General features: G+C 38.7%; 1 protein-coding gene across 1 annotated transcript in view; it reads left to right on the top strand.

The window, feature by feature from the left end:
- The window catches only part of arhgap5 (Rho GTPase activating protein 5), a 43,870-nt gene extending 26,007 nt beyond the window's left edge, over nucleotides 1–17,863 (top strand). Inside the window, exons 4-7 of the mRNA XM_077621061.1 lie at nucleotides 11,610–11,687; nucleotides 12,213–12,344; nucleotides 13,657–13,762; nucleotides 15,495–17,863. Of these exons, the coding sequence (XP_077477187.1) occupies nucleotides 11,610–11,687; nucleotides 12,213–12,344; nucleotides 13,657–13,762; nucleotides 15,495–15,822 (644 nt within the window). The 3' untranslated portion in view covers nucleotides 15,823–17,863. The remainder of the gene's footprint in view (nucleotides 1–11,609; nucleotides 11,688–12,212; nucleotides 12,345–13,656; nucleotides 13,763–15,494) is intronic.
- The last annotated feature ends 580 nt before the right edge of the window (nucleotides 17,864–18,443 follow it).

Here is an 18,443-nt window from a genome sequence, read left to right on the forward strand (position 1 = left end):
AATGTAAAGCACATTAACATGTATTCAAAGGCTGTTTTTCTTTCACCATTCATAGTTTAAAATAAGAAATAAAAAATTAACTTTAAAGCGTTATTGGGGGACAAACAGTGTTTCTGTTTTTATTTGTTTCATATTTTGTTTTTATTTACTATTTATTAATTCATACATTTATTTATAAAATATAGAAGTAACAGAGATGCGGCAAGGAGAACGATTTGTTCGCAGGTCTGCCTCATAGTTCTGAGATTGACAGTTCAATCCCTGGTGACTTCTGACTTTCCCGTGTGGAATTTGCATATTCTCCCCGTGCCTGCGTAGTTTCCTCCCCCATCCCAAAAACATGCAATGGTAGACTAGCTGAACACTCTTAAATGCCCCGTAGGTATGAGTGTGGGTGGGAATGGTTGTTCATTTCAGTGTGCCCTGCGACTGGCTGGCTACCAATTTAGGGTCTTCCCTGCCCTACACCCTAGTGAGGGTAAGTGGTGGAAAATGAATGAATGAAAGAAGTACAATTTTTTAATTGAAGAACGCACAATTATACTTGTTAACATTAAGCATTTTTTTTAATTACCCCAAATAGTCACTTTCCTTATAAAGATAGATTGATGGTGTGTTTTAAGACTTTAAATTAAAATTGATCTGAACTGATTTCATTATTTAATTTTTGAAACCATTTTTTAAATTGTTTTTTTTAACGACGATTTTAAGAAATAACTTTGCGTCAAAGAGAGACTCTTCTTTTCTTTCAACAAAGCACATGGATGTGTTTGATTTATTGTTTCATTGTTTTAGCGGCCGGGAGTTAAACACTCCCGGAATGTCTGGATCGAAGTGATTCTTAACACGTCAGTGGAAAATAAATGTAAAATTGGTAGATAAAGAGTGCGAAGAATAGAAAAAGACAATTCACGACATCTGCTTTGAACAAGGTTCAACAAGCCACAATTACCTGATGGAACACATTTGAGCTAACATTCATTCATTCATATTCCATACAGCGCATCCTCGTAAGGGTTGCAGGGGTTGTTGCAGGCTATTCCAGCTGACTTTGGGCGAAAGGCACACTCCACCGTAGACTGGTCGCCAGGCAGCCGTAGGGCACACAGAGAAACACATGACCATTCACACTCACAATTAACTTCCACCAGCGGGAATACAGCCTGCGCCTGTCTGCACGAAAGTCAGCCCAGTGAACCACTACACCATTAGGCGACTTGAGCTAACATTTCCCTTTAATTAATATATAACTCCATTACTGCAAACAATTAGCTAGGCATACATATTTGATGTTTGTAACAACTGTGTCAAAAAATTATTAAAGAGATAATGACAATTGTAGCTGTGTCGGGAACGCCCAATTCAATGAGTTACCTAGTGTTCATTCTTTAGGGTTGAGGCCCACTTCATAACACAATGTACCAGTCACAGTACTCCCCTGTAGTATCGTACGGGCCTACCGTATTTCATACTGATCTGTCCACAAATAATGGATGAGTACTCATTTTGAGTAAGTGCCCTCAAAAACAAGGAGAACATAAAGTGAGCCCCTTGAGTCTGCCCGCTAGCGGTATTCATTCATTCATTCATTTTCCGTACCGCTTATTCTCACAAGGGTAGCGGGGGGCTGCTGGAGCCTATCTCAGCCAACTATGGTTCACCAGGTGGGGGACACCCTGGAGTAGTCCCCAGCCAATCACAGGGCACCAGGTGGGGGACACCCTGGAGTAGTCCCCAGCCAATCACAGGGCACAAGTAAACGGACAACTATTTACACTCCCACTCATACTTAAGGGCAATTTAAAGTGTTCAACCCGCCTACCATGCAAGTTTTCTGAATGTGGGAGGAAACTGGAGTTCCCGGAGAACATGCAAAGTCCACACAGGGAAGTCCGATCCTGGGATCGCACCCTCGATCCAGAACCTTGCCCACCGGGTCCCGCGAAGCGCTGTATATAATTTTATTTGTTTTTGATTTTTTTTAAAGCTCTATTCCCTAGGTAGTTTAAAAAACTACTGCCTTTCTTACATCCCAGATCATCAATCATTCATTTTCTGAACCGCTTTATCCTCATTAGGATCACGGGGGATGCTGGAGCCTATCCCAGCCGACTCCGGGCCAGAGGCGGGAGACACCCTGAATTGGTGGCCACCCGATCGCAGGGGACAAGGAGACAACCATGCACACTCACACCCATACTCAGATTTAGTGTCCAATCAGCCTACCATGCGTGTTTTTGGAATGTGGGAGGAAACCCGGAAGAAACCCATGCAGGCCCGGGGAGAACATGCAAACTCCGCACAGGTGGACCGACAACCATTCACACTCACCCATACCGAGGTGCAATTTAGAGTGTCCAATCGACCTACCATGCCGGATTACTCAAAGAAAAATAGAACTCCACACAGGTGGACCGACCTGGATTTGATCCCAGGACCCAGAGCTGTGAGGCTGACGCGCTAACCACTCCACCGCCGAGCTGAGCTGCCCCTCATAAATCATTTTAAATCAATTTAACATTTTGAATGAAAGGATAGAAATCAAGATGTTAATGCACCCTCACCACGAATCGATGGAGTCAAACTCCTCACTTTGTCTTCTTTAATCGGAGTGTAGCTCCCGGACCATTCTGGGCCCAAAGCCAAACTCGAACGACAGAACTAGGCCTTCCTGGGCTTTATTATTCTGTTGCGAGACGTTACATTGCCTAGAGGACAATCCGGGAAGGAAGCCGAGTCCTTCAGAGGACAAACAGATGGCGGCGAGCTCACCATCTCTCTCCCAACCGACTCCATGAGGTGAAATTTTATTAAACGCTTCCTGCTCTCCAGAGACAGGAGATGCATTTGGCAGGGAGAGCGGCGGCTTGGATTAAATGGCTTTTTGATGCCCATGTTTTCCGATATCCCACTGCTTGTTATCGTCCTCGCTTGTTAAAGTCACTAGTATGTTGTTCGTCGCCTTGTACACCGCCCAATCTACCCAAATGTCTAGCTCCAGATCATTTTTTAAAAACTGGGAGATACTTCTCGACCCCAATCACAGCGAAAGCCATGCACTCCAAATGGACGGAGAGGGCTGACAGCGATCAAATGATCGGTGCCGACCCCTCTCTGTTTAAATGGATTGGACGTATATCTCTGTCAACGGTGCTGGAATATGATAATTCACTGACAGGCTTCCTAGTTGAGATACAGGATACTAGTTGATATTTTTACGCTTCAACCTTTGATTGCTAGCAGACCCTTTTAGTCAAAATGGATTGTCACTGTTGTTGGCACCCAAAGAACTAATATATGAAATAAAATGAAAGACGTTGGAACAGATGGTGATATGTTTGTTAGTTTGAGTGTTATAAGTGGCAATACAGCATGTTTCCTATGTAGTCATCAAATTATTTTTTTATTAAAAATAAAAATAGGAGCATTTACAGTTTTTAAAGAAAAATGATGAAACGTAATTAAAATCAATGCAGGGGTACCCCTACTTACCAAGGCTTCCACATATGAAATATTCAGCTTGCGAAAAGCCTCGATGGGAAACCTTTTGTTCCAAAATACAAAAGCAAGAAAAGTTACAAAACAGAACACGCCCCAATTTTTTTTGTCGTGATCTACCATATTTATTTGAGTGAAACGTGCACCCATAATTTCTGACTAAAAATTAGTATAATTTTTTGGTTTGTTTTTCTCAACTGACAGCAAGGATTGCACCAGTATAAATGCTGAACACATGTCGCCATGAGAAAAAAATTATTCACAACATATGGTATGGCAGGGCACAAGGAGACGGACAACCATGCACACTCACACCCAAACCTAGGGGCAATTTAGTGTGTCCAATCAGACTACCATGCATGTGGGAGGAAACCGGAGTACCCGGAAGAAACCCACACAGGCCCGGGGAGAACATGCAAACGCCACACAGGTGGACATGACCTGGATTTGAACCCAGGACCCCAGAGCTGTGAGGCCGACACGCTAACCACTCGTTCCACCGGATCTCCATATATATATATATATAAATGTGTGTATATATATAAATGTGTATATATATATATATATATATATATATATATATATATATAAATGTGTATATATATATATATAAATGTGTATATATATAAATGTGTATATATAAATGTGTGTATATATATAAATGTGTGTATATATATAAATGTGTATATATATATAAATGTGTATATATATAAATGTGTATATATATAAATGTGTATATATATATATGTATGTATATATATATATATATATATATATATATATATATATATATATTGTACTTGTATTTTTGTATGGGCACTTCGCTGTCGACATTATCCGCGAAATTCGAGGGATTACTGTATATACTGTGTCGTGCCCATCGTTCTGTAAGGGGTAAAAGATAGAAATTGCACCTGCAACTGAGATAGCGCCCTTTCAGTCGGTGCGCACTGTAGGCATGAAAATACGGTAATGCTATTGGCTATGGACACATGCACACACATTAAACTATAAGCACACAACCAAAGGAACCAATAAACCAGTTTTAAAAAAGCCAGAACCTACTAACTACACAGGTTAACACTTTTTCATGAAGTCACCATTCTGCCTCAGACGACTGAGCAGAACTGTGATGACTAAAAGGAAAGTCACATGAGCAAGATGTCATCACACTGAGGTCATTCGCACTTCATTGTCCGCGTTTGTGCTTTCTATTGAACAGATGTTTACTTTACAGGAAACGTTTGACACAAACAAATACGTTGTTTATTGGTTGGTCGTTGTTGTTTGGTCACTTCTTGCACATTACTCTATTTACTCACAAACACACAAACCTCCAAAATCAATGTTCTAGTGTGTGTCAATATTACAAAAAACAAACATTGTGCGTAGTGCTACTAATCAAGTATTTTAATTTTTAATAAAATGCTGAAATCATCGTTTCAAAGAGGACAAAAGAGAATCATCAATTCTTCTAATGAAGCCAATTAAGTGCTCGTTTGTGCAACGCAAACATAAAAACGCTGCTGACGGCAGCAACAAACAAGCAAACCACTTCACTTTAAAGGAGCACCAAAAATGCTCTTCAGACGTATAGCAAACACACACAAAAACGCTCTTTATCTGATCTCCAATAGATGAGAAATGTTACTGCCACTCTGTCCTCGAAGACCTTCAATGCGTCACCACAGCATCATGTGTGTGCACGCACGTGGGGGTGTTTTTGCAATCGGTGTGTTTGTGCACGCGTGTGTAGCCTGCAGCGAGGTGCTTGGTGAGGACATCAAGAGACAGACGTCTTGGAAAAGCATTCTACACATTCCCATTTGAGACGTTTTGAAAAAAAAGACATAATTTTCTCAAAATTGTTACACTGAAGTATGAGATTGATTCTATGATCCTGTTATTAACCCTTTATAAGTATGATGGGAAAAATACAAATGAAAAAGAACCTTGGGTGTCCACATTAATTTCTATGTTTTGGGTTAAATGGGCCGCAACATTAACATTTGTTATAGAAGTGTGGCCTCAATGAGGAAAAACTGTGCCACATCCAGATTTATTTTGCTTTTCTCCATTGAATACAATTTTTGGGTAAGGAGATGTTCATAAAAACTAAATTAATGAAACTGAAATGAATAAAAACAAATACACTCTTGTTATGACCCCCTGAAACACGTTACGCTGTTCTTTTTTGTGGCACCAAAGGTATTTTCATAATGACTTTTCTGCTTACAAATGTAGCTACCAGGAATGCTATTGCTAAAGGTACCTTGGCCAATGAGTGTTGTTGTATAATGAATGGTATTGTCATCCTTCACCACTTTGTGGCTTCAGTACATTGCATTTTTTATAGTAAGTATCCAAATCAAAAATGTTCATAAAAATGTCAAAATTCATGCTGAAACTCGCAAGCAGAATACAGGGAGTGAAAAATGGCGGAAGTCAGGGCTCTGATTTTTCTTCAGCGCTGATGAAGAAGCGATATTCACCGTAGAAGAATGACACGGCAAATAATATAAAAGGCCGAGAAGGATGATGCCTTTGTTTAGATTTCGAATCACCGTTAAAAATGTCTATTTTTGACATGACAGTGACCGAAAAAGGACATTAGACGTGCTAAAGGCGTAGCACGCCATTGCGGCATAAATGACCCGTGCGTTATACTAAGAAAGAAGAAGGACATTTGGAAAACGGCAACAAATATCGAGAGCATGTCAACACATTGTTCAACATCAACATGATGTTCCATTTTGCCTTTCCAGGGTTAATATGCCGTCAATGGCAGCCAATCGGTGTAAAGTAGAAAAAAATCAGTGCTCCTTCACATCAACGCTCCCTTGAGATAGTATGAGTTAATTTCGAATTTCTTTCCATGACCATGTTCGCGTATCTCGAATAATCCATTTACCCTGGTAAAATAATAAAATGGTTTTAATATGCATTATAACTTCAATTTCACACATTTTTACTTATTGTGAAATACTAACATAAGAATCACTTTGCCATCGTCCGCGTATGTGATGTGGTGCAGTTTGTGTCGAATCCTCTGGGATTTTGAATTGAATGTCGGATTTGTGATGAGCGATGAAAGGACATTTTAAATGACGTCTGCCATCGACTCACCATTTCTAAATCTCCCAAATGGTGATACTCGTGTTCCATTTTTGCGCAACAACCTCAACCTTTGGCCTTCTTGAAGCCAATCAGTCCACCCTTGAGTGGACGTTTGTGGAACAGGGAAACGATGATTCCCTCGAGGGATTCCCGAGAAAGACAAAGAAGGGGGAGGGATACGCGGGTGCTTTCACCAAAATGTCAATTAGTGTCCATCCAAACCGACTTCGGCTTTTGCTGCGTTTGCAGTAAAACCAGATAACCGTCTCCTGGTTGGTAACCATAGCAACCAGTATTGGTTGACCACTGGACTGAATGCGATGGCGGTCACCTTGCGACCGAAGAGCTCAGTAAAAATCACAATTAGACAAGATGAGATTGAGATATGAGCCGACTGACTTCTGACTTTTTCCAGAAATAGGTATTTGTTACTTTGTAAGATATATATGTAATATATATATATATATATATATATATATATATATATATATATGTAATATATATATATATATATATATGTAATATATATATATATATATATATGTAATATATATATATATATATATATATATATATATATATATGTAATATATATATATATATATATATGTAATATATATATATATATATATTTATATATATATAAATATATATATTTATTTCGGGGGGACTTTCCACGACAATGCACTCTTAACGGAACAAACTAATTTAAATTAACTTGGATTAATATATACAGACACTCAAACATACGTTTAATGTAACTTTACACAAAACTGAATTCTATTTTTTTTTTTTAATTTTTTTTTAACTTCGTTCTGGCCGGGTTAGCTGTTTGCCACGCCTCCACCCTCACGTTCGCTATCGACGGGCTGTTTGCTGTTGTATTACCGTCAAAATATTCCAAAAATGATGCACACAGATGTGTTCACAATAGGATAACGCACGACCACTTGCCAACGAGAAGTAGTCTTGAATTAGCGATCGCTCCGTTAACGGGAGCTAACAGGCTAAGGAAGGAATAACAGCCTACCGACGTATTGATTGTGGGTAATGAAGTTTTATTCTGAGAAAGGGTGCCATTGGCTGTCAGTGTTGTGTGGGTATACAACGAGTATACTTAATTACCCAGAAAGCCCTCTTTTTGCCCGCGCATGCGCGTTGTGCGTTTCCTGGTCGATGCGTAGGAAAAACTCGTCTGAATAAATCGTTCAGTGCTTGTAGATATCTGTTATACACGAAAGAGATGCGGCAAAAAGACTGTGCTACAATGATAAACAGCCTCTCATGTCATGGCCACCTGGCTTGGTCGCATCTCGAAATGTTGATCGTATCTAGGGCGAATTATTCGATCGAAATTTTCGTCGTACCACGAGCATGTCGTAGGCACAACTGATCATAGGTCGAGGTACCACTGTATAAGCATTTTCTATGTCAATTGTTGAGGGGAACGTCAGACGTTCTCCACTTCTTGATTTACCCATCTAACATTTTAAGTTGATCGCTTATCAACTTGTTAAATCTAAATTTTTTCTGCTAATTAATTTGCAGTAGTTTACCCTGGCAACTTGCATAACTTGATTAGAGAAGCCCGCAGGCAGTCCAGCATGGTTTTGGAAAATATATTACCATTAAAATGTTAGGTTTATGGGAATTTATGTATGTTTTTAAAGCCATTTATTTAAAAAAAATGTCATAAAGCACTGGGGAAAACCTGGTAATATGATGCAAGCAGCTAAATAAATCAACAATACTATTGTTTTTCCTAATACTTTCTGGGAAAATATTGATAAAAAAAAAAGAGCATACCAGGCTGAGGTGGTTTCTTACTTCTCCCCCACTTCGCCGCCTCAAAGCACATTAACCTATCCTCTGTGTGTTTCCTGCCTCTGGGAAGAGGGGAGTATATACCCCCCTGTGGCTCTGATCAAAATAGCCTCATCTGGCATTTGCCTTCAGATAAATGAATACTTTATTCATTCTGTGAAGGTAATGGGTTTTGCCCCGCCAGCATTATTTTTAATTACACCCCAAAACCATGAGCAACCACCAAAGAAAACGCCAAATACAAAAGCAGCATTTGAACGGGATCCAAGGAAAATTCACGAATGAACTTTCTGAAATATAGATGGTGATGAACATCCAATCCATTTAGACCGCGTGGGCTGACAGCAATCTGACGATCGCAGTCCAAATGGATTGGACGCCCATTGCCGTCAGTGGTAGTCAATGAGTTAATTTTTCAAATAATTCCAAAGTAGTAGTAAAGGACGATTATTTAAGGGTTTTTTTTAGATTTAGTGTTATAAGAGTTAAAATGCCAAAGTTATTGTGTTCAAAGTAAAAGCAGTTCTTCTTGATTCCTTTGTTACCAATACACACATCTAAGAAAATCTGGATTTAAAAGGTGATTGGAAAAAAAAAAACAGTCAAAGCATTGGATGAACTCACCCCAGGAGGAATACTATTGATTTGTATTGACCTTCGCTTGTGTGTGGGGTCAGCCATTAAATGAAAGCAACACACCGCTACAGAATATGATGACTCCAATTCTGCTTGGTTCTGTGTTATTACCTCGACATACGTGAAGGCTCCGCTGCCAAATGACTTCCAGACGGGAAATATTTCTTAGCTAAGGCGTGGGGGAAAGCGCTCCGACAATGACATTCATCCATCTCGCGTTTCGGCATGAACAAGTGCCCAAGGGCTTGTCCACATGTAGCAGGATCTTTTTGTTAACCAGTGGCCTCGTGCTTAAGTGAAAAAGCCAACAAGCCGTCGTTTCATGTTTCTTCAAAATTTGGAGACACTGTTTTGTATTTGTATGTATGTAATTTATAGTGCTACTTTGTGAAGGATTATTCCTTGATTGGATGTATCTGCCGACGGCACATATAATCTATAATCCTTATAAAGTGTGATTTATGGGTGTGTGAGTGTGTGTGTTTATGTTAAGATTCTTTCGCTATGTTTGTCCAAACCGTGCAAATAGTTGATTTTTTTTTATGGTGGCCAGAAACGGCTGTCGCATCCTAATAGGCGAGTGATTGAATTTCTTCACCTTCTCTAAGTATGTAAACTCAATTTTTTATTTGTTAAACAACCATTTTTCAAAAGAGAATTTTTTAATAGCGCAACAATTGTCTTTTGGTTCTAAACAAGCAGCTTGTGATAGTTTAAAACACAGTAAACAAGGCAGATACTTTGAGTCTTAAAAGGGAATGAATTAACTGTTTAAAAAAAAAACGCAACTGGCATTGAAATGTTTTTTATTCAGTTTTAAAACTCTTAAAATGTCAACACACAATTACAATTTTGTTAGTTTGATATGTATCTTTGTTTATCATTCATTTATAATTTAGTTGTGTTTCAATCATAAGTTATCTATTTACTATAGTGACAACATCATGTTAACACAGCAAAGAGTGAAGTGAACCAAGGGTGCTTGAAAAAAAGCATGCATTTCTGCTGTGCACACAGTAATGCCTGCAAATTACCACCTAGAAAGAACACTGACAAAGATAAGAAAACACAAACAACTTTCCTACTGTTCAATCAGTTTGAATGTTTTTCAATAACTGCCAGTGATGGTAATACACTAATCTATTTTGACTGGCTATCCAAATACATTTGACATCTATGGCTGTCAGTGCTGCAGAAGCATGAAAAACAACTGTTACCGCCTATCTGTACTGAGTAATGTCACATTTTAGTATTGAAGATCATAACCACTAGATAGGTATTTGTTACTTTGTGAGTAGGTGGTGAATTACAACAAACAAAAAGATGTTTTTCCATTGTAATATCCTGTTTTTGGTGTTTTTTCCAGAAGATGGGAACGGGAACGGATTCATTTGTATGTACTTCATTTTTATTGGAAAATTTGATTTGAGATACGAGTAAATTGACATATACGAGGTCGCTCCCGGAACGCATTAAGCTCGTATCTCATGGTATTACTGTAGTGTGGTATTTTGGAGTGGCAATCTTGTTCATTCATGCAAACAAAAATCTGTTTTATGACATTTTGAGCGCCAGTTCATTTAAAATGACAGAAAACGCGTATGAAAGATGGCAAATATTTTTTTCTCTTACCTCTGAAAATTGAGACAATTATTAAATGCAAAGAAAAGCACAGACACACTGATATTTATGTGGTAATGGTTTTTTGATGTAACTAGGAATTGTGGGTAATTTGTAAAACTCACATTTGACTTGCTAAAATATTATCTGCACTGATGAAAATTTCCACTTTGTGGAATTGCACATGTTATTGGTGTGTTTATCCTACTACAAAATTGTGTTTAAAAAAATAAAAAAAATTATTGGACAAAATTCATCCTCCCTGCAAAGCACGATAACGGTCTTGTTCCTTGAAAATGACCAATTTTTGTTGTTGTTTTTTTATTTTATTTTTTTAGGAGGAATGGATTAACTTTCACTTTTTTGGTGTTTTATTTATTTTAAATGCGTGTGTCTGTGTATGAAAATATAAAGACTAAATTTTATTTTTTATTTGTTTTACAGTGGCTACACAATTTTTAGACCAATGTCTTGTAACTATGAATTAAATTCCATCAAATGTGCTAGGTGTCCAAATCGTTTGAAGTGGGAGGGCTTTCAGTGTTTAGTTATTTGCTGTCAGCCTTTGGACGCCAAAAGGGTTGGACATCAACAACAAAAAATAATTGAAAAAATCACAGTACATGGAGGAAGAGCCACAACCAGTGCAACTGTTGTTTCAAACCATAAACACCTGAAATGATTTGCAACAAACCCAACTCACAGATTAGCGAACATGAAAATGTCCTAAAATACTACTGATGTGTTTGTCCTCTAATTTGTCAGCACTTCACGTGGCATCTCAGAATTTACACAACCATTAGATCAGTCAAATATTAGTCATACGCCTCACATTTCTAACCTAACGTGGCTCATGTGAAACCACACCTTATACAATTCCCATGATCATGGTTTTGGTGTTTTTGTGTTTACAGGTTTGACCACAGAAGGCTTGTACCGGGTCAGTGGCAATAAAACAGACCAGGATAATATTCAGAAGCAGTTTGACCAAGGTAACAAAAACACAAAAACAAAAACCTGCCACACACAAACCAGCTTTAACGGTGACAGATGTACAAATCATTTAAACTGAAAGTGCTAGCAGCGTCCAGCCATCCCAGTCCAAATGGACTCGAAGTCTTTCATCGTCAATGGCAGCAAATGAGTTGCTTAAAGTGACATGCACATGTTAGAATGTGAGAAATTGAGAGTGACAGCTTCCTTGACCGGGGGGCCGTGCCATCTGCCCCACCTCCTTTACTGATGTTCTCGTATGTGCGTATCAAAACTCTCATTTATTCATTTTGTCCCAGCTGTCAAAATCATGTTTTACAAAAAATATGCTTGTAAACTTTAAAAATTGCCTGCCATGTCCAGTTTAGTCTCTGATTTTGAGGCAAGGCACCTACAAGCGACCCATTATTTGTGCTTTCTGCCATCTAGTGGATGAGGATGAAAATGTTCCACTTAAACCATTTGTTTCACTTTTTAAATGTTTTTAATTTAATTATATTTTGGTGGATATTTTGTATTTTAAGATCCCAACATGGATTTTGTCGTTTTGGACGTGGCCATCAACGCTGCCGCCGGGGCCCTGAAGGCTTTCTTCGCCGACCTACCTGACCCGCTTATTCCATACAGTCTCCATCCTGAACTGGTGGAGGCCTCAAGTAAGAAGGCACACAAACACAACAATAATTATAAATAAATAAAATTATACATATGTAAACATGCTAAATATATAAAATACAATGCAATTTCCAATGAAGTTGGGACATTGCATTAATCTAATATGAACTGAATAGAGATTCGCGAATCAAAATCAATTCAATTCAGTCGTACCTCTACTTACGAAATTAATTGGTTCCAAAACTTTTTTCGTAACTTGAAAATTTCGTAAGTAGATCAGCACTTTATATGCAAATTCTCTAATTCGTTCCATGGTCCTCACACAACTACCAAGTAAACCCTTTAAAATTGGTCAGTGTCCCAATTTGTATGAAAGATGTGAGAAACACAAAAATGAGAGAAAACCATAAGAACATTATTGATTAATGTTTTAAAATTAATAACCAGCATACAAAATCTATACGTGTTGAAGCATGATATGCGCACACGCATTTCTGTATGACCCGAGGGCGTCAGAAAGAGATCCACTTTATAGTACATTTTAGACTATTACCTGTGCCTTGTGTGTGTGTGTGAAAATATATACCACGTTGCATATGTACGTTTTAATGAATTGCAATCATTAATAACATTTAGCCGAGGTTGTCAGGTATGTAAGAGAGAATCTTGAAACATGGATAGTGGTTGTTGTGAGACAGCCAGTGAGAGCCCAGTAGAGTGTAGCGAGGTTCTAAAGTGAAATTTAATGCATCCGTGACAATATTTTCAAAATTAAATAATGGATAAGGAAATGCATTTACTTTTTGGGGGATTTCGTAACTTGGCTCTTGTTCGTATTTCGAGGCACTTATATAAAAAGCTTTCGTAACCTGAACCTTTCGTATCTAGAGGCATTCGTAAGTAGAGGTATAATTATATTTAATTGAAAATGCTAAAAAGACAAGATATATATTGTTTAAACTAATAAACGTTATTGTTTCTAGCAAGTAATAATTAACTTGGTAATTTACACTCTAAAAATAGCTGTTTAGAACATACCACAAGTGAACAGGGGTGAAATAGGTTGTAAATACAATTTATTCACTACCAAAAACAGATAAATAATTTTGTTAAAAATGCTCATTTGCCTATTTTTTGATGACAAATCTGATCATCTTTCTTTTTGTAAGTTCTGTGGTATTTTTATCATTAAACTGAAAGTATTATGCTTGAAAAAATGAGGAATTTAATTTTGCTTTATAGTCAAATTGAAATGGACATCTATCACCATCAGTTCAAATGAAATCTTAAACATTTAATTTGTTGAAAATTCAATACAAATGTTTAATGTTTTGTATTTTTGTTGTGATTCAGAAATTATGGACTACACGGAGCGTCTTCAGGTCCTCAAAGAAATCGTCAAAAAGTTTCCCTCAGTCAACTACTATGTCTTCAAATACATCATCACACATCTCAACAGGTAACGCACATGGGTTTGAAAGCTGTCTATTACAGCCTGATTGAGGTCAAATGCACAATGGGAACACATTCAAACACAAACCCAACGGTATCATTTTTATGAACTAGTTTGGTATGGGTGACATCCACTGTTGATGCCACCAGAGGCAGGGAAACGACGGGTGAACTCAATGGGCAATCAAGGGGACAGGTCACACAAAGGGAAAAAAACAAAACAAAAAATCCCTAACAAGAAGTTACTTTTAAATACAGTGACCGCCATTGATGGCAATAAACGTTGAGTTCATTTGAGCTGAGACATTAATTTGTCTTCCGTACTGCGCATCCTCATATGGGTTACTGGAGCCTATGGCTTCGGACGAAAGGCAGACTACACCCTAGACTGGTTGCCACTCAGCCATAGGGCACACGAGAGAGGAAAAACGACCATTCGCGCACTCAATCATACTACCACCATTGGGATGGAATTTTATTTGTGAGGACTCAGGAGGAGGAGGGATAATTTATGATAACAAATTAAAGCCTGTCCTTTGTAACGAAATCTAATTTAAACAACACTGCATAAACATTTACATGTTTTATACGATAATATAGATGTTTGACGATCATAACTTTTGCCAGTACATCTTTTTAAATGCCTGCTCAGCATCGAAGTGTCAGTCTTTTGGCTCTGGTATGAAAGCAAAGCGCCAAATTGACTACATTCAGTGAAGCCAACGCAAGTTTCTCTAGCATATTCAACAATCAATTTGAAGCTTTTCCACACCTCACTCTTACCAGTGCGTGTTTGTCTTTTCAGTTCTGTCTTTAGTTTATCCTTAACTTAATGGTCCTCCAAATTGGGGATGCCAGGTTAACATAGATGCAGACTTGCAAAGGGGAAGATTATTAAGAGGGCGGCGTTCACGTGTTGTGCGCAGACCAAGCTCTGGCACTGTGGCTACTGTTTATCAGTTACATAGCAATTACATTATAGCGCCTTCTCTGATTTATCCAAATTATTTATTTTAGAACAAGTATTCCTTAGTTTAGTATCCACACCGTTTTAGTATACATTTTTATAAACATATATTAAAAAAAAAGTCACCGAGAGAGACCACACATCGTTTTTAGTATACTACATTTTTTTCAGCGAGAGAGAAGCCTGGCCTGACCCGAACCCCAAGTAATTATTTACTTTTTAGGCCGGGTCGGGCTCGGGCTTAAGATCTTTCCTCTACACCACAGGTTTCAAAGTGGCAGCCCGGGGGCCAAATTTTAGTAAATTATGAGTGCCGACTTTCTGTTTTAGGATCAAATTAAAATGAAGAGTATAGATGTATATTAAATTTCATGATTTCCCCCATTTTAAATCAATAATTGTAATTTATTAATCAATTTTTTCTTGGTTTTTAGTTCAAAAATCATTTTGTAAAATCTAAAAAAATATATAAAAAAGCTAAAATAAACATTGTTTTAGATCTATAAAAAACTGAATATACAGGGCTTTTAATCCAATTCTTTTAATCCATTTATTTTAAAAAATCTAAACATTATATCTAAAATGGTCCGGCCCACATGAAACCGAATTGACGTCAATGCGTCCCGCGAACCAACCCGAGTCTGACACCCTTGCTCTACACCAAAGTCAGGCGGGTGAACCACTACACCAGGGGTGGCGAACACGTGGCTATTATTTGCAATTATTGACTGGGACTTAATATGAATTACAGATTTTTTTTGGCATCTTGCAGGGTGAGCCACCACAGCAAAACCACGCTGATGACAGCCGACAACCTGTCCATCTGCTTCTGGCCGACGCTGATGCGGCCCGACTTTGAGAACAAAGAGACGCTGTCCACCACCAAACTCAACCAAGCCGTAGTGGAGGCCTTTATCGTCCAAAGCGACTTCTTCTTCCACGGTGGGGACATCTGCGAAGGCGACGGAGCCCCCGGAGCACCACCGCCCCCGGCTCACCACTGCCACAACATGGTGGAAGCCCTGTTGCCACTGCAACTGCCACCACCGCTGCAGCCGCAGCAGATCCAGCACGCACTCCCCACGGAGCCCCTCATATGAGCGAAGTCAAGTAAAAATGAAACTTGTTTTGAAATCTAGTGAAAAAAAACTAACAACATTTTTGGCTCGCAATGGAAAAAGGGCTGCAGGACAGCAAAATGCTGGTAAAGCACAACTTTTCTTTGAATTAAACAAATCCACACAAAAATTTGAAATCCTACCTCTCGAAAATTTGCATTCATGGATGAAATAAAAAAATTAGGCTCAAAATAATTCATGGTGAAACTTTAGCACATCAATTTGTTACTGTCATAAAACTACACATAACTCATTAAAAGGCATTAATTTGTGTTTGAGCTCTTCAGGATGGCACGAATGTTTTACACGGACGGTAAAAGAATTCTACGGTGGTCATATTTGTCCCGACTATTCCTGCTATTGACGGCGAGTGTAATCCAATCCATTTTGACTTGGATTGGCTATTACACATTTTTTTTTCATTTTAAACTAAAACCAACCCATACCCCTTTGACCTTTTTTTAGCTCCCCTGCATTGTTTTTAAGAAGCGCAAACAAAATCCTGCATACTCCACCATTCAAAAGTTTAGAGCCTGTCAAAATAACTCATTGGCTGTTGATGAGCCAATATTGAAGGGTAAATAATTGCAACATAAATGGCAATTTGCATTAGCATCAGAATGAATGGGCTTTTTGTCTATCATCTGATTCAGTCCTGTGGCCTTTTTTCAATTCCTTTTTTTAAATATGACAAATGTGGTCACATTTAATTTTTTTTTTTTTTTTTAGATTTCAAAGTCGCATTTTTTTTGACACACAAGTGACCACTTTTCCGAGTTGTTGATGATGCTCATGGAGGTGAAAAGGACCACGGGGGGCCTTCCGATTGGTCTTACCATTTCAGCACAGCAACCTCATCTTCCTCATCACGTGTAGATAAGTCGAAAAGAAGAGCACAGCGCTTTTCAATCATCTTTTTGATATATGTGCTCTCATTTCTACCTTGTTTGTGTGTATGTTTGTACGGATTTAGGAGGGAAAATTAGACGTGAGGCGTATGAAAGGGACAAACGGACAAACCACTACAGGACCCGTCTTGTATGACGTCTGCATGTTTCTTGTGAAAACGAAAACAAAAAAAAGTTCATGTTATTGCCATGAATTCAGTTAAAGGGGATTATTATTTTTTTTATTTTAATGGTTTAACCTATTTTTGCTTAAATGTCAGATAGTGTTTTTCCCCAAAATAGAGGAAATATGTTTATAAAAGAATGGAACTATATAAGAATTTATCAGCACAAATGCTGCTGATGGACATGAAACGACGACAAAACAAGACGGGACACCACAAATCGCCACTGTGAACGCAGCACGCCAAGTCTTCGCAAAACTCTAAAATTTGCATTCATGTCCACAATGACTGACGACGAGAATAAGCACTTTGTGGAAAATGTAGTTGAAAGAGAAGGCAAGGATGAAATGTGAAAAGTGAGGAGAAGGATGGCCATGTTGGTGTTTGAGAGAGTCATGAATGAAAGATAAGAATGTGTGTGAATGCGAAGAATGTGTGAAAGCGATTGTCTTTTGCGTGTGTGTCGTCTCTGCGGTCCAAACGTTATTGTGATGCTAACAAGCTGTTAGCACGTAAAACCGGCACTAGCAAGATGCTAACATGCTGGTAGCACCTGACAGTGGTGTTCCTGTTAGCACCTGTAGCCAGTTTTAGCATGATGCTAACAAGTTGCTAGCACCTGACCCATTTGCGTCCGCCATTGCGTCAGGATGGAAATTTAGAGGGAAGTTAAGAGAAACTGTAGCAATTAACGTGAGGTTTGAAATTGAAAAAAAAACTGTGGCCCTCTACTGTGGAGGACCAGTGTCTTGTTGGAATTAAAAAAATAACCAGCTTGATGATTGGCGTAAAGGGACAAAACTTGCAACACGTCCACAAAGAAGCTACTTGGAGCATCAACGTCTTGGTGTGTTGAAAGATAATCCCATCTTTGTATAATAGTCTGCCAAACTAAAGGCTGGAAAAAATGTTCATCTTGTTTGCAAATAAACTTCCTCTTTTCCAATATTATGTCACTGATGGTTGTGAAACGGTTTCATCATTCCTGACGGACGCTCCTCTCCAATACTGCCGAATAGAATAGAATAATTCTCCTATATAATTGGAACACACCCACCGGTCCCCCTTTTTAAAAAGGGGAAACCACCACCCTGGTCTGCCAATCCAGAGGCACTGTCCCCAATGTCCACACGATGTTGTAAGACAACCGCACAACATTCAGAGCCTTTAGAGCACATGTGTCAAACCGATTCCGTCGAGGGCCACAGTGGGTCCTGGTCTTTGTTCCAACAGATCCAGTGCCGACATTTTAACCAATCAGGTGTCTTCTAAAATAAGTAGCACCTGACTTTAATTAATTGATTACACTTGCAAAAGGTATCCTCTTGTTGAGTTGGAATGAAAACCTGCACCCACTGCGGCCCTTTGAGGACCGGTTTGACACCCCTGCTTTAGAGACTCGGGAATAAAGGTGGTGGTCATGGTGGACATGGTCCACTTGGACTCAATGTCCCCCGCCTCTTCCCAGACATGAACGAAGCTCTGCCAGAGGTGGGAGTTGAAACTCTTGACGGGGGACTTTGCTAGACGT

The sequence above is a fragment of the Stigmatopora argus genome, chromosome 15, assembly GCF_051989625.1.
Source record: "Stigmatopora argus isolate UIUO_Sarg chromosome 15, RoL_Sarg_1.0, whole genome shotgun sequence".
NCBI lineage: Eukaryota > Metazoa > Chordata > Actinopteri > Syngnathiformes > Syngnathidae > Stigmatopora > Stigmatopora argus.